A 27,575-nucleotide genomic window follows, 5' to 3' on the forward strand; every position below is an offset into this window, starting at 1 on the left:
TTATTCAGTCATATGCAATTGTTCTAGCTCAATGTATGTAGACACAATTAATTAAATGAATCACCAAGCAGGGGTTGTCCCATACTCTGCCTGCTGGCAGACAGCCTGTTCAACTCACTACAATCCTGTGAATGTGGACCTTGTAGGCCTAGCTTTGAGGGGCTAATTTTTGATTGTGTTTTTTTCCTCTTCGCTTGATATATTTTGATTCTTTACATGACTTACAGCTTATTAAGAGAGCATTCAATAAATATATCATATTTCATAATCGGCAAAATGTTGCATAATTGATTTTTTTTTTTTTTTTAGTAGTGTGAATTTTATAAAATGGTAGATTTTATATTTTTATATTGGTCTTAATACAAGAATATTAAAAAATTAAGGGAAAAGTATGAAATCAAAATAAGTATAATAGTATGTATGATCTTTTGTTGAGTGGTATGTACTGCTGTTGGCTACATCTGCTTCAGGTCTTTAAATTGGGCTAGATGCTGGGCCTTTCACTGAATATATAATTTCTTTTGTGCTATTTAACAAAGGGGTTTTCATTAAGGGCTTGTTGTCATGGCAATTGGTCTTTTTTGTTGTTTAGGCTGTAAAATTAGTTACTCTGTACAGTAGGCCTTGGTATAATACTGTACTCTGTAGACCTACCTTTATAAGCCTGCCTACATATTACTGTATAAGCTATGATAAATTTTGATTTAAATAAAATGATACTATATTGTAATAAATATCATTTGAAGGTTTGTTACCAAGAAATTATACATGATTTATGATTGTAATATCAAATTGTTTTTCAAATTATACTGTGAGAAAGAAATTATGAAAATATAAAAAGTGTAGATAGAAATTCTATTTAATGATTGATGTACATATGACAATGATTAAGGTCATCATCCTATTGAAATTATTATCAAGAACATTTCAGTCCCTTACCACAACTTTCTCATTGGTTATTGAAATAAACCATATTTTGCTAAAGGTTGCAATACGATTTTAACATTCATGCAAATAGGGCTAGTAGATATTTGATACGTGAACCAAAAAACCCAAGAACCTTAAAAACATTATTTTGTGAATTGAACTGAAATTGAAATTTGACTGTTTAAGTAAACATCATGGTGGTAGATGAAATAGCTGTATTAAATGCAAGTAGTATTATTCTATAGGAAAAGTCTTTTAAAATCTGTCAGAAGCATAAGGCTTCTTAAAGTTTAGTAATATTTGGGAAAGGTCTTAATCCTGCAGTCTCCAACAAAGTAGGTTTAGGAAAAGCCTTTATCCTGTAAAAGGAGACTAGTTTATCAAAGTGTAGGGATGCGTAGAAAAGGCCTTTACCCACATTTAATGCACTGTAGGCCATCTTGAGAGCACTTGTAGCTATTTATTGGTGAGAATACCTTGGAACATGTGAATATAGCATTTATCAGTTCAAGTCAAGTGTTTTGTTTTGATCGGTACAGTAGTATGTGGCTCAAGTTCCATCTTGTTTCAAAAATATAGATTAAATCGTTCGATATATGCATAGTAATCTGTTGTTTTTTAAAAATTAAATCAACTCATAGGAGTTTTGTAGAATTGCTTAATTGTAATTTTAACCAAATATCCTGTCTGGTCCATTTAATGTTAGTATCGTAGCACAAAAAGGGAATTTTTGGTTTCCTAACCAAGTAGGCCTAAGGCAAGACTTGTTTTATTCCTTGTTTCACATACTTATTTTTCTAAAGATCATCGGAGGAGGGCAGAATAAAAATAAAATTTTGCTTTGTTACTGTATTTAGCAAATAGTTTTGCCAAAAACATCCTGATGGATTAGAAAATAAAAAATAATATTTTATTGGTGAATGTAAAATGGAATGGTTAAATCCTTCAAATTTATATAATTAGGAAGAAATATACATATTTTATCTTTGGAGATTTCAAGGCATCGGAGGGCGTAATAAAAAAAAATTTTTTTTTTTTCTGAAATTTCCATTTTTTGTGGCGGAGGGTGGGCTAATTGGCTGAAAATAAAATTTTATTTTTATTTGAAATCATCAATATTTGCATTCAGCGGGTTTGCTGTACAAGGTATAAAAAAAGTCTCGCCCAATCATTTAAAGGAATGAAACACTGTAGTGCTAAATTATGTGCACGACCAACTATAGGTTGCTTCCCTGAGATTTTGGAGGGGGATATACGGTAGATATTGGTGGTGCTACCAAGGTGTCAGGGGAAATCCCCACCTTTCCAGGCGGGGGGGGGGGCGGAATGTGCCGAATGTGCCCCAGTTCACCCTTACTGGATCCGCCCCTGCTTCCCCTCCCTTCCTCCCACTGTCAGACAACACCATGATGAGTTCATCTGACAAAAATAATTCACCGATCTAAAATTAATTGATAATCCACCAGAGATTTTATTCTGAAAACATGAGCAAGGCTCTAAGCATACCTCATGGTTGGTTCAGATCCTCTTGGCAAATTTCTGCACCACCATTGTTTGCACTGTGTGTGTTCATTTCAGTAATCAGTGACCAATAAATAAGCAATTGGAGGAGGGTTTTTTTTAGATTCATCGGTTTCTGATCCAGGAATTTGAAATATGGGGCCCAGGGAGAGACCTTTATGGCTAAAGGGTCCAGACCACCTCAGCCAGCTGCCCCACCATGGTTAGGCCTGTTGTATGAACTCTGATGGCTCTGGCACCTTTAGATGGCCAGAAATTGCAAATTGAAAGGCTTAAATTGAATTGAATTTTCTTTGGTTTGCACCTGTATAGTTTACCTTTTTGTATCTTAGTCTTGTTTATTTACACAGTATGCTTTGACACTCATTCCAATAAAGCAATTTTTGAAGTATCCCGCTGTACTTCACTGTTGTTTACATTTCATGTAGTTGAAAATGTTTATAATCTATTATTAATATTACTTAAGACAATTAAATTTTGAGCAGAGAAGATACCATGAATTGTCTGTTAAGCCCAGGTAGGCCTCGCAAAGTGTACAATTTTATTCCAAGCTTCTAACCCAAGAAACTGGATAACAGATTAGATAAAATGGAGAAAGACTAGTACAGTTACACTGTATTATTGAGCTTAGGCCTAATGTTCTTTAAGACATTAGTTTGCAAGACAAAACCAAGTTATACAGTGGCCTAACCATTTTGTTTAACAATCTACTATGAGCAACAATGCACAACCATATTTTTACAATTTTGCATAGACATGCTTGATTTTTAATGTGGTAGCTACTATTGTAGAGGAGCCATCGTTGTGACTGATGATAACCAATCAAATGATTACATTGAAGTTGATGTCTGATTTATAATGGGTCCTCTTTGTAATTCTATTGGCTGCTTTTTGTCATGTGGTGCTATTCTTTTTACTGAACAAAATCAATAATGATCTTATGATGTATTTTTTTTATCCAAAGATGTTTTTATTATGAGTTGTTTGATTTTATGACATGACTAACAATTCCTTGTTGGTACAGTACTATAACAGGTCAGACAGGGTGACGTAAATACTGTAAACATACACTAATAACATATTACCTTTAAGTTAAAGATTTTAAAATTTAAGCATGTTTTTAAACATAAATTCAAGAATGTAAACCGGAGTTGGTAATACTGTATAATAAAATAAAAATAACAAACATTTAAGTACTAACATTCCTATGATTTGCATCCTTCTTTCTCTGGCTGAAAATTTAAGAATCTTCTTAGAAAAATGTCTGTAAATTACTGTAACATTTTTTAATCTCTGAATTTCAGTTAATTTGGGAAATTTGAGAATTGATGCATGTACAGTTTTTTAATACGTATTTCAAATGTTTTATTCAATTTTTGTGGAAAGGGATTGTCTTTATTTTTAGTGTTACAATATATTTTGATTAGTCTAGGGTTTAGGTGAGACCAACATTGATCAAATAAATTCTCTAGTGAGTTTCGTTTCAATTATTAAACTTTTAAAAGATGTTCATATATTTTAGATTATCAAGGGTTTCCAAACAGCAATGCTATCTTTGGTATTTCGTTTCAGTGTCATTAAAGTTGTAGTGCAGCGCTCCTCAGAAATGGTTATCAGGACGAGGTCAGTTTCTAGATAAATTATATTTTGCTATTTCATTTAAGATGCAATATTTGTTGTAGGGGTGCACTGACTGACCTACTTGTGACGTTGCAAAGTCTGGCGAAAGTTTTTCACATTTTCTAGTAAGAATTATTCAGCGACGGTGATTGACTTATCTTGGCACTAGGCTACATCTCTGATTATCCATTTAATTATATACGTCGATTAAACATTGCTGATTTTCATCAATATATGGGAATCAACATAAATCTTTAGGGAATCTTATTTTTTTACCCTGATATTATATGATGAATTATGGAATTCTTTAGATTTCCTTTTATGATCAGATTTAAAGTGTTTTTTTTTTGTGTGATTTATTTGTTCATTCTGATATTATTTATTTGGAAGATCATTGATATATTATTATTTTTTCCAATATTAAGTTTAGGCTTATTTTCTGTTTTTAAACTTTGTATTTATTTTAGCCATCATAAATTGATGTAGCAGCTTGCTATACATATTACTTTACGATAACTAGTACTGGTTGTTACATTACTCACTTGCCTACAAATAAATAATTCAGCTCACCTTACTTAGACCTTATTCAACATTTATTTCGACCATTTTTAAACAAACATTGAAACTAATTAAATAAAGCTAATCAAAGTTTTATTGACATAAAACTAAAAATGGACAAGGACAACATAGAAGCTAATATTTTAGAATAGGTACTACAATTAGTACCACCTTTCTGTTGGTGGCCATTTTTTGTTTTGTTGACCCAGTGCTAGGTCAGTACTGTATGTGCTGTTTGAAGTACCTATAACGATGACACACTAAACAGGTTGAGACCGTGAACAATGTAACCATGCCCATCTTGGTCCTATGATTCATAACACTCAACAGTATTAAGATTGTGTAAAATGCAACCATGCCACTTGGCCCTATGATTAATAATGCTCAACAGTATTAAGACTGTGTAAAATGCAACCATGCCACTTGGCCCTATGATTAATAACGCTCAACAGTATTAAGACTGTGTAAAATGCAACCATGCCACTTGGCCCTATGATTCATAACGCTCAACAGTATTAAGACCGTGTCCAATGTACCATGCCCATCTTGGCCGTATGATTCATAACACGCAACAGTGTTGAGACCGCGTGCAGTGTATTGGTATTGATATTGTACACCGAAAACCTCCAAAAACACATCACAAACCCAATCAAAACCTCTTGATTATGATTGTATCAAGTTCATGCTCATAAGAACCTATTTTTTGTTAAAATGTTAATTTTTTGTAATAAAAAATGAAAATACATTGCAAACCTATAAAAACACAACACAAATCCAGGTGGTGATAATGTTCTTTTTTCATTGAAATTAGAATAAATAGTAAGTGCATTCACCAGTCCCTGTATAGTACCTTATTAAGGGTTGGGTTCAAATCCCCAAGTGGGCAATTATACTGTACTTATCTTCTATATTTTGTTAACATTGACCCAAATTGCTTTTGTCAATGCCAAATTCTATAAGTATCATTGAATAAGTAATTTAATCTAGTTCACTTGATTTGTTAATAAAACCTATAAATTTGGTTTATTTTGAGAATTTTATTGTAGGCTTGCACCTGTGTAAATCAGTGAGAGTTCAGTGTGTTTATCCCAGTTTTGTTGCTCATTTCTTTCTATGCAATGTATGCAGGGATTTTATTCTGCTTTTTAAGGTAAATATTTTTTATTGTATGCTGTATACAATATTGGACTTTTACTTTTCGAAATTGATTTTTACCATTTAGAACCATACAATTTTCATAGTGCCTTATTTACAGAATGACAACAAACATTAGTATACAACAATTAAACTATAAATATCTATTGTCTACAATAGAACTCCTATTAAGGAGACACCTTCGGGACCAAAAAAAATATCCCTTTAATAGAGGTGTCCTCGGAAATAGGTGTTGGCCGTACTGTTAAAGATATACAGTACTTTCCCTCGTTTCGTGTCTGAAAAAGTGTCCCCCTTATCGGTATCCGAAGGAAGGGGTTCTAGTGTCATTCAAAATCTATTGTAAAGTATAGTACTATGGAATTCAAAAACCTTTTTACAGAAAAAGAATAGTTAGTAATTATTATTAATGATGTAGAATATTTTTTGTTGATAATAATAGTGTTATAAAATGATCATGAGGCAGATTTCTATTATTAGAGCTCTCTGGAAAGCCACCTGTTTATTAATAAGTTTTAATTGATTTAATAAATTGAACATGTAACACAGTCAAAAAATCTATTTATCCTTTGAACCTAAACATTTTTGTATAATTTTGTATGTATTATATATTTAGACATCCAACAGTGTATACCATAAATGATCACAAAGGGTAGCTCAGACAGCGCTGTATAACGCACTCTGATGCGATATACGCTAGGTTTGCATGGGGGGAGGTGTGCAGTCGCATCATAGAATACTGAACATGTTTAATTTCTTACTACGACCGAAAGACTGTCCCCGACGATAAATTGTACAATTGTACGACGCTGTCTGAGTTGGTCTTAAGGACACCTAATACAGTACTGTACACAACTATTGGAAGCCTAAAAATAATTACTTAATGCAATGTTTCTCCTTGGTACACATTTCCTCAGTTGTATTCATTCATTCATGTAATCGTATGGGGGTACGGTATTTGTTTGCACTGTGTGTGCCTACAGTAATAGTGTCTGTGGTGGTACACTTTATTTTTTTATAAGAACTAGTAAAATTTAGCTCATGCTCAGTGTTCTTATTTTTTGGCCGATTTCAGGCTCAAAATGTTCTTATTTTGTTCTTAAATACACACTTTTCAAACATAGAAAATTATTATTGTACAGCAGTATACACTGTATTGGAATGTAGGTAAAAAGTGGCCCCAGAAAAAATGGTCCCTGAAAAAGGGGGCCCCTGAAAATATGGCCAAAAAAAAAAATGCCCTGGGAAAAATGGCCCAAAATGACAGACTGTACACCTACTGTCCTGCATTATAGAGGGTATTACCATTACATACCTACTGCACACAATGTAGTAGTAGATATAGTTTTTTGGTTTTTTTTGAGTTTTTTTAATATAAAAATCTCATTAGACATTCTACCTCAGCCTCAATTTGTTCTTATATTGTTATTAATTTTTAAGCAATTTCAGCCTCAGTGTTCTTATAAAATGTGTTCTTATAAAAAAAAAAGTGTAATGTGTGTCAATTTGTTTGAAATTGTCTAGCAAGTGTAAGACATTGTTTTATATTGTCCCAACACTTACTATACATGTAATTGCCTTTGTGACATGTTGTTGGTGGGTGTGTTTAGCGACATGTTGTGGATCCTTGTTTAAATATGACAAGTATACAGTAGGCTACTTGATGGTATTAGGGCTTTCGGTACGTACATACTCCATTGTTTAACTTGACACAAAATTCGCTTCTCTAATGCGGTCATGCTAATCTAGCCTTATCATGATGAAACGTTAAGCCAGTTAAAAGATATTAACTCAAGATTGACATCAAAACATGTTTTTATGCAATCAATGAGTCAACGGTAACCTGCTTTTAGGAGTGGCAGACCTGATCAAATAATATGCACGCATGTCACAGAGCAAATGGCAACATACTGAACTTGACCTCGTTCGTACATATTTACATCAAAATTGATTGCATTTTGTAGTAATGTTGAATAATATCTAGAGGCTATTCTTAGAATTGTTTAAATTAATGCCACTGGGATAACTTTGAATTGAATAATTCAAAATTCATGTATTGGCCATACAGAGGGCTAACAAGTCATTCTTAGGTATAAATAACACCTTGTAAATTTTTGATTGTGATTATTAATTATCATTGAACATTCAATAACGCGAGAGTTTTTTATGCCCTGTTTATTTGACTATAATGTCAATCAAACTACTGGAAATTATCATTTCCACCAATTCAAATTATCAATTCCCATTAATCTCCTATGGGATTCCAATTCCAGAAATTACTTTAACTTTCACTTGGAATGTAATTTATCTTTATTTTTATTTCTACCACTTTAAGGATTTCTATTGTTAATCTTAATTCACACATGTTGTGTTGAATGGACGTGGAAAAAATTCAAGATTTTTGGTGATTATGCAGTATGATTCCAGGTTTTATCAATATTAAAGTCAAAACATGTTTCCAAAATTTCAATTACATAGAAAGTCTATGGAGGAGAACTTGGGAACCATAAAATATAATTATATGATTGTTGTTTAATTTTATTTGAGAGAAATATTTCAATTTTCTAATCAGTTTCTTAGAGAACATTCCGTTGGGGTAATATATGGCTTTGACCTACAATACAATGTTTCACATTGTTATTATAATAATTGAGCAGTTTTCAATCCCTGGGAAAATTAGTCAACATATTTTTAAAAAGGAATACTAATGTAGGTGGGTTTTGATTTAGAATTTCATTTATTGTGTGGAAAATAACAAACATTGCAAAATACACAAAATGAAAATTATATATTTTTTATAACGGTAAATTTATAAATTTTTGATTACAGTACAAAGCTATATTGTATACTGTAAAGTGTAATACTAATTTTTAAAGCACATTGTAAAATGAACCCTCCATGTTTAGGAGGTCAATTTAGTGGAGTTTCACTATGTTTTTAATTTGTAGAGTTGCTTTTAAACAGCATTCTCTTTGTTAATTTGCTCTTTGTTTATAACAATAGCTTAATTTTCATACAATGTTCCATTCCTGTATGCAGTAAGAGACAATACATTTAGAAGGTCATTATAGGCTTAAAATTCTACTCAGTCCGAAGCCCACCAAATGTCAAAGGTTGTGTACATTCATTTTTCTAATGGATATTAAGAAATATCTGATTGATAATAAATTGGTCATGAAACTGCAGTTTTCATTTTCGTTTGCAACCCAAGATGGCATTATCATCAGAATTGATTTTGATTGATAGTTTTGTAAAAAAACTTAAATGGTACTTGACAGGCAGAGTGATTTGCTCAAATCGTTCGGTAGCCAGAATGTTTTTGGAGATATAAAGGAAAGTTGTAATTAGAAACAAATTTTGTCTAATCCTTATATCATATATGACCCCCAAAATTTAACTGTGACTCAGAGAAGCAGGAATCTCCACCCTTTCCTTGCGGGCTTTCTCGCAGGTTCACGATATAAGCGACAGGACGTTCCTTTTAAGAGTGCAGCCCTCCCTTAGTGTTGCATCACGGCAAAGAGACGAAAAACAGGAACATGGTTGAACCTATATTTGAACTAAGAGCATAAATTTGGTGAACCCCTTAACTAGAGGCCCACTATGTAGTGTGTCCATTGAAATCTATTTTGTAATAATACAGAAACTAAATAAGAACTTCAATAAAATTGCAAATTCTATTCACTGGTATTGCCCATGTGTATTTTTATGGTGGTTTCATTCTCATAATTTTTTTTTGTTGTTAATATTCTCCAGTCTTACGACAAATTTTAGCCAATGATTTAGAACGAAAGTCGAAACACCTTATAAAAATGTTCAGTTTAGATTTCTAAGGGATGCTCACAAATTTGCAAAGAAAGGAACGAAAGTGAGCTTGTTTCTAGATCTGTCATTGAAACAAGTTTTTTTCTATCTTTGGTGAGATTTGCAAGGAAATGGTTTCTCCCTCTGGGTTTTACAATAGGGCTTTTGGTGAATTCTCACATCCTTTTGACTAAAATCTTGTCGGCGTGTTCCCACGAGAATTGATCTTTTAACTAAAAGCCAAAGACCTCTGCTGCCTGATTTTTTTTTTTATTCACAAATATTGAAAATTTTACTGCTTTACAGATTCTCTAATATTACATTTTTTATTTCAAATTTTATTAGTTTTTTTATAGTGTTTCATAATGTGGTCAAAACTTGTCAAATATACAGCCAATTATATGTTGCTATTTGTGTCAGATATAGCTTAGCATTTATGATACTTGTTTGTAGCCCAAGGTGTCGGGCTAGAGCTCAAATTTGAGAACTTCAATATTTTGACACGCCAAAAAATATTCCCAAATCATTTAATTGCATAGGTTCATCCTATATATAGTTAGTATACTTACAGATATTATAAAGAAAGTAAAAAAAAAAACAAACTTTTGTCTTTCTTGCTTTAACTTATAATGTTACTCTTTGATTACGATTCTTCAATGGACAGTCAAATAACCTCAAATTAATTGCTTCTTAAAAGCAGAACTGATATTTATTTAAAAATTCATAATGAATTTTCTTTTTTTAACCAGTTTGTTGTTTAGAACGAAGCAATAAATCCATCTATATTTTGTGTATTATTAAAAACAACAAATAATATTTAACATAACCAAACATAGTGAATGTAATGGTCTGAAATCCAAACATAAATAATTTTTTTCGTTTCTGTAAATAATTCTGGCTGAAATTTTAAACTCTAAAATACACTGTGTTCTCTTTAAAGAATCTTCGCAAAACATGATATTGTAATCTTTAGGATTTAACGATATTACAATGGAAAAAAATGAAGGAATTGGTATTTAATTCGTTGACTTTAAAGAGATAGACAGTAATTGTAGTTGGCACATAGCAATTAAATTATTACAGTAAATTGTTAAGGTTTAAAATTCTCAAGTTCAACGCTTGTACCAAAATATGCTAATAACTACGTACACAATAGCATGTCACATTGTCAGCTGCAGTTATATCACAATAATGAAAAATGCTGCATATCGTTAAGAAGCCAAGTACCTTGTCATTATAACCATCTTTATGCCATTGCCATTATATCGCTACAATTCAAACAGAATGGCTGTAATGTTGATTTCATTGATTGAACATTTTAAAAAAATGATGGAGATAAAAATCTGTATAACGTAAATGGCGGTGTCTGCCATTAATATTTTTGCCTCTATCACATACAGTTGAACTTGGGGCGTGCAGTTCAGCTTAGCTTTGTACGGTCACCACAACTGCCTCGGCTTGATTTATAGGCCTCTGTATTTACATGTTAGGAATTTTTCATCCTAAAAATTCATGGAGTCATTTGGTTACGTTGTCTTTAGTTTGATTCAAGTGAAGACAATGATTGCTTCATACATTTAATGCATAAAGCATTAAATATGAACAATAAAACAATGAAAGGATTATGGCATTTATCAAATAATCATATAATGTTTTTATTTTTACTGAATGAATAATTGTTTATCGTGAACTTGTGAACCCACTGCTAGAATCAAGAATTGTTTTACTGCCCACAAGGGAAATACATGGCGAAAAAGCTAGTGTATTGTTAAATTAAATTCAATATATTTCTACATTTAGTTTGACCAGTAGTAAAACAAAATAATGGGTAACATATGAAATATATACTAATCAAAGTATATTTTCAATATGCAATTCCACCAAATGCATCTCTTAAACAATTCTACCACAAAAACATTGACTCAATAACAATCGGTTGGTGTAATTTCATATTATACACAACAAAGTATACACTTATGTTTTCAAATGTTTAGAATAATTTTTGTATTTTTTTTTGTGTAATAAGTATCAGTTTGCAAGCTTATTATTATTGTGTATACAGTATTTGTAACTGTTTTTTTGTTTATGTCTGTTGCATTATATTTAAATGTCAAGATATAATTCCTTAGCATCCCAAGGGATAACATACATAGTATTTAGTTTTTTGAATGTTAACACAGATATCAGCATCCTACTGAAGAGGATTTCATAAGGACTTAGAAAAATAGATTTACAATAAAACAAATATTATTAAACTTAGTTTGGATTATGAAATCTCTATGATTATTTTTTTGTTAATTATACATAAACAGTGGCGGATTCAAGGGGGCCCATCCGGCCTGGGCCCCCTAAATTGTTCAAAATTTTTTGAATATGGAGCTATATAAACAAAATTGTATTCAAATTTTAAGTCTGAGTGCAATTTCCGATGGCCATCTAGAGGTGCCAAGATCACAAATTGTGGGGCTGAGGTGGTATAGATCCTTCTTCTGTGAAAGTACCTCCCAAGGCCCCCTCTATTTTGAATTCTTGGATCTGCCACTGTTAAAAATGTTATTATTGAAAATTTGGAAAAAATGATGATGGATGGTACTAAATAAGAGAAAAAATATTCATAAATTGTCAATAAGTTTAATAAAATCTGATTATTTAGACCATAATTTGGGCAGTCATCAATAATATATTTATGGTTAACAGTGTGTGCATTATACCATCCTATGGCACATTTCTCACAATATTACTTTAGTTGCAGGATTAAACACCTAAGAAACACTTCAGGAACACATACTCAGCTCACCAGGGCATACTGTACAGTATGTTACATACTCAAATCCCTAGGGCATATTATGTTACATACTCAAATCCCTAGGGCATATTATGTTACATACTCAATTCCATAGGGCATTTTATGTTACATAATTGTAGTAATTAGTGTATTGACATTAAATTTAGTATTAAATGAAAAACATGGATAAGGAACTTGCTCAGCGAATGAACCTTTCTGCTTAGCCCTGCCCCATGGATATTTTTGCTAATCTCACGCTGAAAAGAGCGTAAACATACGTACTGTAGGCCTACACACATGCGCTTGTCAGACAACATGTGTGATTGTGAGTTGTCAACCTAGGCTCCGACTTGAACTCAAACATTTAGATTGGAAGCGCAAAGCTTTACCATAGCGCCACACTCTTATAAATGTAGAGTAGTACTAGTACGTCACTGACATTGCAATACCATGTGACCCCTCCTTTTGTTACTGAGCAACGCTACCAAACCTGTGTCACATGATATTTTATATGTACTGTACGTTTTTTGAAAAAAACCATAATTTTTTCCTTTAGGATTCAAACCAAACACCCTTCAATTAACATTCAGGTGCTCAACCAACTGAACTGGAAGCCAAGCTCTTCTCAACTATTGCATAATATGTGATGAATACAGTAGCTTAAATCACATGTTACTAAAAGTTAAACATGGAATGGAGAAAACCCCTTTATCAGGGATACTGTATATTGATCGAGTTCCTAGTCCACATATCAAGCGCCCTGAGCATCTTACATTAGATGGATATGTGCGCTATATAAAACTACACTATTATTATTATTAAAAGCATTGATTACTACAACCAAATAGTAGATCAGGACTAAAAAATTAAGGTGTGATGGTTAACACAGGGTGGGGTATGGAGGCTTCATTTAATTTTCAGATTGTTCTATTATAGGAAATTAAAATTCCCTTAATGGCCATGTCATTGATCGTTACTGAGAAAGGGAAAGAATAGTTACCCTTGACCCCCGAGGTCATCTGAGAACAGGAAGCTATACTGACGTATTTGTCATTTATCAAAATTCTATTGATTAGCATGTTCACTGTTCCCCTCCAGAGAATCTTATCAGTGGCCGACAAAATTGGGGATGATCTGATTCAAGATACGTGGTCGCCACTTTCACGAGGGATGTGCACCCTCAACTAAAGCCTTTGGTAAATCATAATTATAATTTCCTCCGAAATGAAATTATTACTTCCTTCTTTATAACAAAAAACAACGCACTGGAATGTATGCATTTATTGATGAGTCTTGTTTGAGAAAATGGCATATGAACTTATATATTTTTTCCCTAATACACCCACACTAAATTTCATGTAGGCCTACAGAGTGTTTGTAATTTTCAATATTGTTATTACTTGTCTGGGACTGTGCCTTATAGTTAATATAACAACATGAGATACAGTATTGTTTGTCAGGGTATGTATTAGGACGTCCAGTGCTAGGTATGTCTTTGCGTATGGTATCCTATCCTATCACCAGTATGACCTGCCGTATGCCCTAATAGTTGTCAAGTAAATGAAGCAATTTAATTGTCATTTTTCCACAATAGTTTAAACAAACATTAGTCTTCATGTGGGTAGGGATACTTTTGATGTTTACCACAACATGTGTTTATTGCATACATTTGTGGCACACATACCTTAGTGGTGTATTTTGGACACATGGTATTAAAAGCCAATACCGGGGAAATTATTTAAGCCAACTATTTTTTATTTGTGACACTGTAATAATGTCACATTAACTTCCATCAAATAATGTCATCTACCTATTGATTGTGTTGCTTTATGTATCGTCCTTGATCACAGACCTCGGCCATTACATTTATTAGTCTATTCTTCTATTTACCTAATTTTACTCATCAATAGTTTTGGTATATATCACTATTACTTGACACGTTCGTATCATTTATTGATGACGCTGGATTTTTTTTTTTTTATGTGTGATATTATAACACTTTCAAGGATGAATTGCATGCCATGAGACTTCTGTTTATACCAAGCAAGAAAAATCCTGACCTTCGAAAAAATGATTCAATACTGTTTTAGAATAAGGCAATCAAAGCATAATATATTCAAAATATTGAAACAGGTTTCAGCATTGTCATTTTATAATGCAAAAGTGATGTGATATTTCTTGATAAGTTTGGGTTCTATTTTTAAGTAATGCGAGGATTAAGTTGTAGGTTTGTAATCGTCTGAAATGTCCATAAACTCTTCTGGGATTTTAGCAGTACTTAGAACCAACACTTACATCTGTAATTGACCCCTCGTAATGGTAATAAAACCTCTGGGTACATTACGCACATTTATCACAGTAACACGACCACATAACATGTTCTGTACATGTAACTGCTTAAGGTGTGTGGGCATAGACGATGAGCATGGACAAAACACATTTTCATCTTATTGTATAGTTTTTAACTTTCGAGTTTAAATTATTTGATGCTAATTTTTTTTAAATATGTATTGGTTTTGAAGATCTTGTATCATGTCTTTCATAATTTTGTTTTTTGAGTTTAAACCATTTCGAGAAATAGGGTAACGGCACTAGTAAATGGTGCCATGTCACTTCGCGTGTTTCCACAATAAGGAGTTTTGAGTTTTTTTCAAAGTCACACTGGAGAAGAGTGTCACTTTGGACAAAGGTGTCCCACTATACTAGGTGTCAAAGTAAGCAAATGTGTCTTGCTTGTGAATGATGTACCTTTAAATTTCAGTATCTGTCTCATAACCATTAATTTCATTTGTGCATGTTAAAAGTTCATTCAATATACTTTTTTGTAAATGAGGCTAGAAGCTGCCTTGCGGACAGTCGTAGGATAAATAGCAAAATGTGTACGTATGTTTAGGATTAATTGTTAAAGCCAACAAAATTGTGACATCAAAAAAGCCACTTACTGTAAAGCGACCCTTGCCCGCCTCATTCAAGCACAACATAGCACGGTTTTTTTTTCTACCAATATATTACTTATAAAGTGTACTGCATAATAACAAAGTACTGTATGTGCTTACACTACTCCTGGTCATTGGCAACCCCTCCACACCCTGGGGACTATTCCCAGACATGTAAGTAATTTGGCACAGACCGATTACATACCAAATCGTTCTCCCTCCTACCAGGTACCCATTCTTAGTGGAATGAGACAAACATAAATATTATAAAAGTTTCTTGCCAAATGACACTTAAGCAACAATGTAAACAGTATCAGAATCAAACTATAACAACCACGCTGTTTAAAACAAATTTTTTTTTTAATGTCTAGCATTCATAAAAATACGACCTCATATATTCACAGTCTGGTTTGCTAATTTGCCAACCAAATTTACCCACAATACAATCATGGTGGATGTAGATATTTACGATTTAGAGAAGGGATCGTAGTTAAGTGTTTGATGGAAAATCAAAGAATATATTTGAATACAGTGTTTAGTAATGAGCAGAATTCGAGTGATAAATCTTTGTAGTTGTCTGTGTCCTTGACATTAAACCCATGTTTTCCAATTATAGCCATGCTCCCTGAAGCAGCCTCAGTCTTGTCTTATTGTAATTTTCTTCTTGTCTTGTAGGATTTGAATGTGTCGTGAAAGAGCTTTATGGGGTGGAGTCTGTGAAGAGGATAACACCATTCAACGGTAGGTGTGAACACGGCTCAAATGTAATGACAATTCACACGCTGGTGACGTGGTGTATTGGTGACAATCGTTGACGATGTAACAATTACCATGGTTATTTATGTCATTTTGAATTCATTCAAATTATTTTTGTCAAGGCCATTTAGTTAATACATGTAATACTTTTTTGGTGATTTATGATTATGGTGATATTGATGATTATGATTATTGTGATTGTGATTGTGATAGTGATGATGATATAACAGTGATGAGGATGTCATGGATCCAGAAATGAAACTGAATATGGTAGAATATTTTTCACAAATATATTAATTTTCCTTAAATTAAATATTAATTATCATCTTTAGTTGTCACCAGTGGAGGTGTTTCTTTCTACCAAAGTTGCTATCATCAAATTAATGGTCCTTTTCAAATGGTGAGATCATGTGAAAAGAATTACAGATCTAATTAAAAAATAAGACTAGAGATTTTCCAGTGATGGAACATTGAATGTGGTTTGACATGTTAAGGAATTTTACTGGAAAGTTGGTAATAATTATTTCAGAATAATATAATATATAATAATTATTGTATTATTAATTTATTGAAGCCCTTGATTGCTCACCCAATAATTAGCTATCAGTTACCACTGGTCAAGTAAATGTGCAAGGCACAAAATTGTTGATACCAAGCAGGTGCTACTAGTTGAAAAAAAGAAATATCCTCAGTTTCACACAACTTAAGATGTAGTGATGGCCGGTTGCTGTATGTAGTGTTTTCAGCAATTACGTCCACACTTTACAAATGGACCCATTATGGTCTTTGAATACAAGCACAAGCTCAGGTTAAACGGTCAAATTGCGACATTTAGAAAGAAACTTGCGCACGACCGATAAATCAATTGAATTTGAAATTCGTCAAAGCTGTGACAGATCAACATAAACCACTACACTTCACATTTATGTTCACTAGTTTAACATCTCTCCAAATGTAATAAAAACAGATTATATAGCTAAATTTCACGATATAAAAACGTGTTTACAAATTGTAACCTAGGTGCCTGTGAGTTTTATTCTGTTCACCTTATAAAAAATTATTGAATTAATTTTACGCCCGATTTGATATCCTTGAAAATGTTCAGAACAATTAATATTGCGACACTTTGTAGGTTTAGTAGATTACCCTTAGCCATGAATTTTGTTGTGCTTGTGGCGATTGACCTTTGATTGCCTACTAATTAACATACAGGGTCAGGAGGTAGGGAGTTTCCAGAGGCAGGTGACAGAGCAGTTGCTGGTACTGGATTCTAATAAAAGTTGCCTTTTAAAAATTTATGACTAGCCTTTTGTTAACCATAGATCATCATCTGAATGCTGCATTAAGAGTCATTCATTATGCAGCGTTGGTGTTATGTTATTGTAGCATTCACTTTCAATACCGTACTACTATTATTCATTTGTCTATTAATTTATTATATCTTTTAGCTCCTGGGACCCCTCCCATCTCCTGTTGAAAGTATAGTAACATATTACTATATTTTTCAGTTAAATCCTTTTGAAAATCTATCATTTTTCGATACCTTTGGTCCTGTTTTTCAGAAAATTTTTTGATTCTCCACTGTTTAAAGACAATTGCGCTTGGGAAGAAAATCTAGGGTGCCATATTTGACCTTGTAGATGAGTAAAGCCACTTGGAAAGAATTCATGTATGTAATGTAGGTTGGTGTGGTTTGGCAGTTAAGGTGCACAACTTATAATTGGGTTTAAGTCATCGGCTATGGCAGGATTCTTTTATCTGGTCAAACTAAATAACTTTATATTTGTCTCCCTTTACTAAGGAGTATAAACAGTGCATCGGTATGCTAGAATCGTAAACATATATGATGTGTAGGAGGAGTGCCAGATCCCCCCCCCCCCCACCACATCATTGGAAAATCTGGCCCAAATGACAAGGAAAGAGAGATGCACTCTGGCATCCAATTTCAGAGCTCTGGTTCCAAATTCACTAATTTTTAAATATCTATTACCAACATTTAAATTTTTGTACCAGCTTGCTGTTAGGGTTATAGTGGGTTCTTTTGAATATATTTTCAGCAAAATAAATGAAATGAAAATGAATTTATTTTGATGATCGTAAATTTTCTGTTATAAATTTGTTTATAAAGATGAAGCAAGGCATGAGGCAGAGGATTGGGACCCATCAGTTGCCGAGATCTGCCAGCTATGCATGGCAAGGAAACAGCTTGTCAAGGTATGATTATCAAATTTTCTTAGACAAAAAAACTATTGTATGCCCATATATTCATGATGTGTCTACTGTATACCGTAAAACCTTGAATTGAAGCCCAGTGGGCTTAATCTTAAAAAGGAGCTCATCTCGAATTGAAGCTTATCTCTTTAGTTTGCAAAATTAGCTTCAAAAAGAAGTCCATGGGCTTCTTTTCAAGTTAGCTTAGGCTTCTTTTGCGGATAGTACAGTATCCAAAGTTCGCAAAAAAAAAAAGCCCTGGGCTTCAATTTGAGGTTTTACAGTATATGAACATGATGTGTTGTCATTATGAAAATATTTAGACATGTTGCATGTTTGTGTTTTTGAGACGGTTGTCCTTCAAAAATCTAATGCTTTTGGGATTTTCTCCCTTCTCAATGTGACATCCAAACCAGTTTATTTCCTCACTGCCCCATTGTGACCATCTCATCCAAACAATAGTTCTCTGTTTCCAACCTCCATATGTTCATACCCACTTCCCTGTATGTTTGAGCCTTCTTTTAGTGATATTAATACAGAACAAAGGGCCTTTCACTATGGATGCCAAAGAATAGGGCAGGAACTTGATAATGAATTGGGCTTGAATTATCAGGCTGTCCATTGAAATGCTGCTTAGGTAAAGACTATAGTGGCCTGGAGTACCCTTCAGCTCTCAGCAACCATTCTCCAGGTTCTGAAACTCTCCTCAAGACTAATTTCATCATTTTAACTGGTACAAATCAATTCCTCACATGTCTTAGCTGGGATGATAAAGACATTGATATACTGTATGGTTGGATTACAGTGCAATTTACATTTAAAAACATTGTGTTCAATAAAACTATTTGTCATTGTTCATTTTGGCTACCATTTTTTTTTATATAGTAACAATAAAACAATTTTTCATTTTTGGAACTACAGTTTTTTTTTTCGTTATTCATACAAATCTCCCTCCAATGAAAGACCACTTTTGTGACCAGGATTTCCATGGTCTTTAGTAGCTTTGGTCTCTCATTAGAATAATAAAGATAAAAGATGTTTGTTTATTTGGTACCACAGAAAAGTAGTCTTTAATTGGAGGTAGTGTCTAATTGGAGGGGTCTTTATTTAGAGGAAGTCCTTTACTAATTTCTTCTCAAAAACTGTTGTAGTACAGTATAGTACACATGGATAATTAAGTATTATCTGTCTGTACAGTATAGTACACATGGATAATGAACTCAATTGAGCTCCGATCTTAATAGCTTTTTTCTCTTTCATTCCTTTCTAGGAATCAATTGCAAGACATGAGCGATATATTGATGAGTACACTGGTAATTTCGAGACCATAGGTAAAAACAAATATTAAGGAATTTAATTACAGATACTAATTATAAACAGGTTCTTGGGTATGTACTATAAGTATCCTTTGCTAATATAAATGCATTTATATTACATTGAAACTTCCGCTAGCAACATAAAACCAATGAATAAAAAAATGCCTTAATCAATGACTATGTAAATCATCACATTTTTAATGACTACTAATTCAAAAATTATTCATTACTTGGCTGGTTCACCTCCAGCTGTTAACCTTTGAACTTTATGTTGACACTGATGAAAAGGGTGTGTTTATTTGCTACACATACCTAGTCTAGTGTTTATGTTAAGTCGTTACTACTATGTATGTGTGTAATGGTAAATCTCCATATTATATATATAGTCTAAGGTCGATGTAGTTCCATGGCGTTAACTTATCTGGGGTCTGCAGGTAGTGTTAATAACTCCACGGAGGTGGCGTTGTGAGTGGCGTAAGTAACGCCACTGCTTAGTTCACACACAAAGGCGTACGCTACGCCAGACTTACGCCAACCTTACGCTGTGTATGTGAACATACCCTAAGGCTTTATTTACAATAGCCTAAATGGTCTAATTAATATACAATAGCCTAAAGGGTCTAATTTATTTCCATAATAGTAGTACCCCCAGTATCGACGTGACGAATAGTCCAGGTATTGGGTAAGGCTATTACACTGGACAAATGCTACATTTTTATAGCTGCCCTTGTGATATACTAGTTTAAATATGCCTCTATACATGGAACATTAGTTTAATAAAATATTCATGACTTGATAAAAAACATTAATTGATAAATTTTATTGGTTAATGAAATTAATTAAAAGGCACACAAAAATTCTTTTTCTTGTTATGTAAAAGTTTTAACACCGTGACTAGTAAGGTTATTTTTAGAGCAAAAAACAATTTCTGATTTTATTCAAATTACCTACTCTGTATTAATGTTTATTATGTTTAATAAAATATGCTGAATTTTTGCTTTCACTCTCATGACATTTTATATTCCAGAAGCTATTCTTTGTTTCTTGGAATGCTATGGTATTGCTAAAAATTTGTGAAATAAAATATCTAAATAGTATTAAAGTTGATGTTTTATATAGGTTACATAGTAAATTCAAATAACTACTGTTGTTAGTAAATTGTCAGGAAATGATATTCAGTTTACTGGTAATAAATTATGAATGGTTTATTGGCATTCTGTTGCAGCTGATGTGAGTGACGGTCAACCCCTGGACCTAAGCCGGGCAGGTGTAGTGGAAGATGAAAGAAACACAGAGAGTCCAGTGGCACTAGCGACACCACGTAAGAACCAATCGTCACTCAAGGTGCCTTTCATCAAAGTGAAGTACGTTAACTATTAATACATACAATAAATGCTAATACGTGAATGCGTGCTGGCATATAAATTACATATACGTGATTCGTTCATGTTTTTTTTCTGAATATAAACATTTAAGTATATCTATATTATAATAAGATAAATTCTAAACCATATTCCAGTGATGCTATTTGTATACAGTTTCCAAATAAAGAGGAATTGACAAAACTTGGCCCAATCAAAATTTAAATCAGGATTAGAAAATATACAATATGATGTGTACTGTACATGTAAAATAACTCCAGACTAGATTCCTGGCGTCCTTCGGAGTCCTACTTATTATAATAGCTCATTAACCTTGTTCGTATCCATCATCATAGATGTAATTAGAGCCCAATCAAGTTCAAAATTTTAACAGGCTTCTCCCAGTTAATTTTTTTGATACTATAATATAAACATTTGTACTATTGTATATTTCGACCAAAATTGCTACGCATAAAATTTGAATAGACTAGCAAGTGGTGTTGGTTTGCTGTTCAATGATGTTCTTGTGATGATGGTCTTGTCCTACCCATGCAATAAACTTTTGTAATGCGATATATCCAATTTGGAGTGTATAAAATTCATCTTATTGCATATCCTAACATTTCTGCTTGGATGGTACATTCTAATTGGACATATATATATATATATACCTTCTGGGTACTAGTCTTGGGAATACCTTGTTTGAAGTTCCATTAAATTTTGTGTACCTATCGAGAGTCAGTCCAAGCAATTCACTCCAAAATCGGAAATGGCCACTTTACTCTCAGATAAATCACATGAATGCATATTCCTGGCGGTGTCTCAAGTGACTCGTTTTGTGTGTAGCAATTGCTTGGAATCTCAGCGGTACATTCTGTAAACCTTTAATTTGCACCCGCTAATGTTGCCTCAGATAGTGACAGCAATGCACAGACTTACATACACTCTGTCTCAACCCTTATAGCTATACCAATGTGAAATATTCTGTACAAATTGATCAAATTTTTTGAATGAATAAATTACATAAAGTAATAGTTCATCTGCTAGAACTGAGAAAAAAAAAAAACTTTAGGCAGGTTGTCTTAGCATAGTGCGATGGTAATAAAATAAGGACTGTGCGCATTTCTAATCTGATCACTAGAAATGTTTTATTCTCCCACAGGAACAAAAACAAACTTGGACGTCTTGGAAAGACAGGTACATATTCTAATTATACACAAGCTGATCTCAAACTTGCCTTAGCGGATGTTCGTAGTGGGAAAATCGGAACAAGACGTGCATCAGTGCTCTATGGTATCCCACGATCCACCATTCGCAACCACCTTAATCGCAATTCGTTCCTAAATGAGGATGATAATCAAGGGGTACAGAACAATCGCTATAAGAGAGGTGCACCCAAGGTAGAAACGACCATTAAAGAGAAGGAAATAGATAAGCCTAAAATCACACTACCACAAGACTCAAATTCATATGGCAGCGTGTGCTTTGCCAAGGATGGTGAAGATGTCATTTCCCGGCTCAGGAAGCACCTGGAAGAGGTAGAAAAGTGTAAGACACGAATTGACGGTAAGCAAACCGTTGGCCGTCTCCTTTTGCAGGAGATGCTTTCAGGTCAGGCTAATAAAGCAAGAGATCAAGATGATAAGCTTAAGATTAGCCACAAGTCCAGCCTACCGAAAAGTGTCTTTGAGTACCTCATTGAAAAACATCTGGAAAATGTTAATGAAGAGATTGATGCGGGTGAGAATCGTGAGAACATCCAAACACAGAAGATAAAGTCTGGCCAGGTGGATCCTAAATTGAAAGTGCCTGATTTTAAACCGGTCAATAGTGGACCGGATAAAGATAAACCGTTCGTTATCGAAGAAACACGAAATACTGCTGCTGTTATAAATGAATGGTTCAAACGGTCTGCTTCACCGTTAATAGACATGACATCCCAAGAACATGACTCTTACACAAATTCCACAACTGGTAGATCAGTGTCGTCTGACGAGTATAATAGCAGCCAAAGTAAACGACCGAAACGAGGCCGATATCGCTGTTATGATCGAGAGAGTCTTATGCAAGCCGTAAATGCTGTGCAGCGTGGAGAGATGACCGTGACAAGAGCTGGCAATGTTTTTGGTGTCCCACATTCCACGTTGGAGTACAAAGTCAAAGAGCGCCATTTAAAACGCACTTCAAAACGATCGTCAGAAGATAAAGCGCAAACTAGTAGTGCTCACTCCGATCACTCTGACAACCAAAGTTCACAAGAACCTGAAATTTTCAAACCGCAAAGGTTAGCCCCAGCAGCGATGATGTACCCAATCGGTAGCACCATCATGCCATCATACGATAGCTTTGCAAGTCGCTTACGTGCAATCAGCGAACGCCAACTGTGGCATAGTATGTTTCCATATTCAATTGATCCCGAAGCTCTGCGACATTTATCAGAATCAGCAAGTCACTACTACAGGTCACATCCGCTTTACTCTGGACAGTATCTAGACGAAGATTATTACCTCCTAAACAACAGGCAGTCAACATCACTCGCTTTACACCCGTCACCAAGAGAATCAGTACTTGGTGATCAGGCGTACAAAGCTGACTCTGAAACTGAGCATGTCGTGCCCAACACCTACGAGAACTCTACCGTGAAGCAGGAAGTGAAACGAGAGAAGAGTTCCAATATTAATAACATCATAGAGAAGCTTTTAGAAGCTCAGATTTACCAACAGGTGAAAAACATACGAGATCCATCTTCATCGTCCACACCAGATAAACAAGAGACATTGGAGGAACCCGCCGAAGAGGAACCAGTCATCAACGATCTTTCAAATTCCACACGGAAACGACCAACTGAAGAAGAGGAAAACGAGGAATCAATACCCACCAAGAAAAGTTGCCATGATGATGCAGAAAAATCTCAAAAAATCACCGAGAAAGTAGGTGCAATACCAGTTTGATTTTCCAGAAATCAAGTGTTTAAAATGTGTTTAAAAATTGTGAACCATGAAATAGAATGTTTGATTTATTAATTTAATTTATTAATCGATCATTTTTTAATTGGAACGGTAGTTGTTGGTATTAAAACTACAAAGGAGAGTTTTTATTAGTACATCATTAGACCGTGTCTTTCAGTGATTTGTGTTCAATTTAAGTTAGTTCATTGTTTTAGACCCGTAGATAAAATTCAAAATCATGGAAATATGCCATTAAATATAACTTGTAAATGTTTGCTGCCTAAATAAATTGAATATATGAAAAAAAAACACAAATATGTTACAGAGTAACAGCCTTAATTAAATTATACTGGTAAGTTCTGTCACCAGTTTTTGCATAATTGGAAAAGTCAAGATATTCTGGTTTGTTACATCAAACCTCTGAAATATCATTTACAGATATATAGTTTATTCCAGGTTTTTTATCTAAATGATTTTGTTGTATTTGTATTTGTTCAGATATAAATTTTCCAATAAGAAGTAATTAAATGATGCTTTTGAAATTCCTTTGTTTAATACGAAATAACAGATTTTTTGTAACCGATTTCTATTAGCAAGTGATGTGTTGTACAGAATCGATAATGTTGAAGCATTCTTGATTCATCTCAATTATGGTGCTAAATTGAATGGAAGTTCCCATCACTTACAAATATATCATCATGGTAACAACTTTCATGATTTTGATGTTCGATGTCAGTTTTTTGTAGTCTTTTGTATGGTCTAAAAAACTTCAGCTTTTTTATATCTGATAGGCACTTCGATGCTGAAGACGTAGATGGTATGAAATACCTTCTTTGCAGCAGTTAAAGTGATAATTAAGTCATACATCATGTGCTATTGTGAGCATTTGTAGGTAACAAAACAGGGTAAAACACTCCCTTTTTAGAATGGAATAGCCTTACTATGGTGAGCATGTATTGTATATAGTGATTAACATTCTAATAAAACACCCATTTTCAGAATGGAATATTTTCTAACCTCTGACCTTGGTAAGGGCACAGTTGGATTCGTCTTTGACATCCTTGGCCATATCTGATATAATTGCATAATAATAATCGTTATCAACAACCAAATTGCAACAAAGTAGTACGTATATTTTCACAATTTAACTAATTAAATAGCTCAGATGTGCATAAAAGTACAATCTTTTGACCTTGATTTTCTTGTACTGCAGTAGGATCGTGTCGTCCTCACTTCCTTACACGTGTGAGGTTGCCATGTTGATATTACACGCAACAAAAGTATCTGCTTATAGTTTCATGAAAACCAAGAGCTGGAAAATGTGTGTTAACAAGTGATTTCATTTGTGAACTAACTGTGAATTGTATAATAGCAGAGATTAAAACTGTGTTGTACGCAGATACAGTCAATTTGTTTTTATTTATTGACAGTTGCATGAAAATTGAAGAGAAATATTTGTATAACTTGTGATTTTTGTAGGTTATTATAAATGAGATAAACTATGTTATTATTTCTGTTAAAAGAACATAAAATGTATATAATTTTGTTCGGTTAACAATTTTGCCTTGGTGCAATAGAGGGCAGTGTTTGGATCATGAACAATAGACGTGCATGTAAAAAAAGAGAAAAAAAACTTATCTTTCATGATTTCAAATAGCTGGCCTGTTGTTTTAGGTTTGCTATGTTCACAGGATCGTTGCATACGGGGAGCAACAGCTTATAGCAATTAATAGAGAAGTGTAAAAAAAGACGAAGTCTTTACAGCCTGTTTCATATACTAAACATGTCATAGTCACATAAAATTCAAGAACTGGGTTGTTAGGCTACATGAGGACCTTGCAGAAACAGTGATAAAACTCTTTTATTTTAGGATCACCAATCATGCATTATCTATTTGTCATTTCTCAACATTTATATTTCATTTTGTTTTGAATTCTTGATTTTATGAAGCCAGATAAAATTCATACAAGATTTATGAAATTTAAGATGCACACCTGGAAAGGTGTTAATGAATCTTCTTTCTACAAAAATGACATTTCTAAGCTGAACATGCAGTGGTCATCAATAACATTTTATTCATCATTTTGGCAGGAAAATTAATCAAAAAAAGGAACAAAAAATTGCTAATAACTGATTACAGTTATCCCCAAGAACTCTATAATTTGAGAAATTAATAAAATATCTAAACATTAATTACATGACATTATAGATTCTAGGTCAGATTTAACTGAAACTATATAAGATTTTTTTTAACCAAGATTTATTAAGAAATGTGAAGGAAATCAAGACCATAGAAAATCTGATTTATTTTTTCTTTCCAAATTTATTCTAATGAATTGAATTAATCAAGAATGTTTCTGATTAATGGAACATTTATTGTGTCTGACCATCCCATGTCATATGACAGATATTTAATTTTTTTTCCCTAATTAAAAGACATCTTTTTTTAAACTCTTCATATTTAATTGAATATTTTCATAAGAGTGTTATAAGAACAGAGTCTTGCCTCCAATGTGTGCATAGGAGAACATTTGTGCTTTTTGTAAATTTATATGTGCTTCTTGCTAGTGTAAAATAGTTGTAGTGTAAACAATTTCACTAAACCCCATAGTGGGGCACTTTATTTCATTTAGCTGTAAATCTAAGCAATCTGGAATTTATGCACATTTATTAAATTTAATTAAATACACTTATTATTAATTGCATTATTATTTTTGAATTACCTTCAATTAATTAGTGTGATTTGTTTGTTAAAATTACCCCGTACAAATGCTCATTCTTAATGATTATTCAATTTATTATATATTATTATTATTTAGTTGTTTATTATTTATATATATATATTATTCAATTAGGTATTTCTCATATTTACCACTGTTTGACTTTACAATCAATATAAAACCATGTTCTGTTGAATTAAACAAAACAACTAGTACAGCTCATTGTTATAATCTGCATACAGTATTGTTGTTATTATGTTCCTTTATTTGTACAGGTATGCATAACAATTTATATTAATACCATTACAGCACCGTGAGTATGCATTGTAATTTTGTTTTCTCCAAAGGTTTTATCAAAGTGTGCTTAACTATTTTGTTTGATATTAAATTTCAAATGTTCCATCTGAATTTGAATAGTTACAGTTCATCTACTCAAACTGTTCCCTTTAATATGTTTAGGTCGAATATAGAACTGTAGATTTTTTTTAAGATTATGAAGTTTCTAGCAAAAGTGGAGTATTAAGGGTGAGAGCATTGTCTTGAAAAATAAGGCCAAGCTTGTGCAATTTGAATTTTCTATTTGTTTTATCTCTGTGCAATTCCTGATCGTCAGCGATGGTAGAAGACAAAGCAGCATTTCGTGTGGTGTACAATTTCAAACTTTTCCGCGGGATTACAAAACATTGCATAGTATTTTGTGCTGCAGATTATGCTATGTTACCCCAAAAACTTTTTCTTTATAGTAGTATGCTTATTTATTACACAAAATGTATGTCCACTATAAGGCCAACCATAAAAATTGTTGTGTTTCCCAAGCAGAACAGACCTAAAATATAAAAATTTTGTGTTGATTTTGTTTGTTTGAAAAACTATAGGCTTTATTTTTTTCCCCCCAAGAAGATACCTGAATCAAGCCTTAAATAATTTTATACCATAATCAGGGGCGGTGCCAGCGGG

At 33.2% G+C, this 27,575-nt stretch overlaps 1 protein-coding gene across 1 annotated transcript in view; it reads left to right on the forward strand.

Moving 5' to 3' along the window:
• The window catches only part of LOC117105800, a 34,401-nt gene extending 7,375 nt beyond the window's left edge, over positions 1–27,026 (forward strand). The window contains exons 2-6 of the mRNA XM_033247079.1: positions 15,982–16,047; positions 18,191–18,276; positions 19,544–19,604; positions 20,815–20,953; positions 22,113–27,026. Of these exons, the coding sequence (XP_033102970.1) occupies positions 15,982–16,047; positions 18,191–18,276; positions 19,544–19,604; positions 20,815–20,953; positions 22,113–23,901 (2,141 nt within the window). The 3' untranslated portion in view covers positions 23,902–27,026. The remainder of the gene's footprint in view (positions 1–15,981; positions 16,048–18,190; positions 18,277–19,543; positions 19,605–20,814; positions 20,954–22,112) is intronic.
• The last annotated feature ends 549 nt before the right edge of the window (positions 27,027–27,575 follow it).

This window comes from Anneissia japonica, unplaced genomic scaffold, assembly GCF_011630105.1.
Source record: "Anneissia japonica isolate Jap-2015-1 unplaced genomic scaffold, ASM1163010v1 scaffold287754_len4335492_cov202, whole genome shotgun sequence".
NCBI classification, from domain to species: domain Eukaryota; kingdom Metazoa; phylum Echinodermata; class Crinoidea; order Comatulida; family Comatulidae; genus Anneissia; species Anneissia japonica.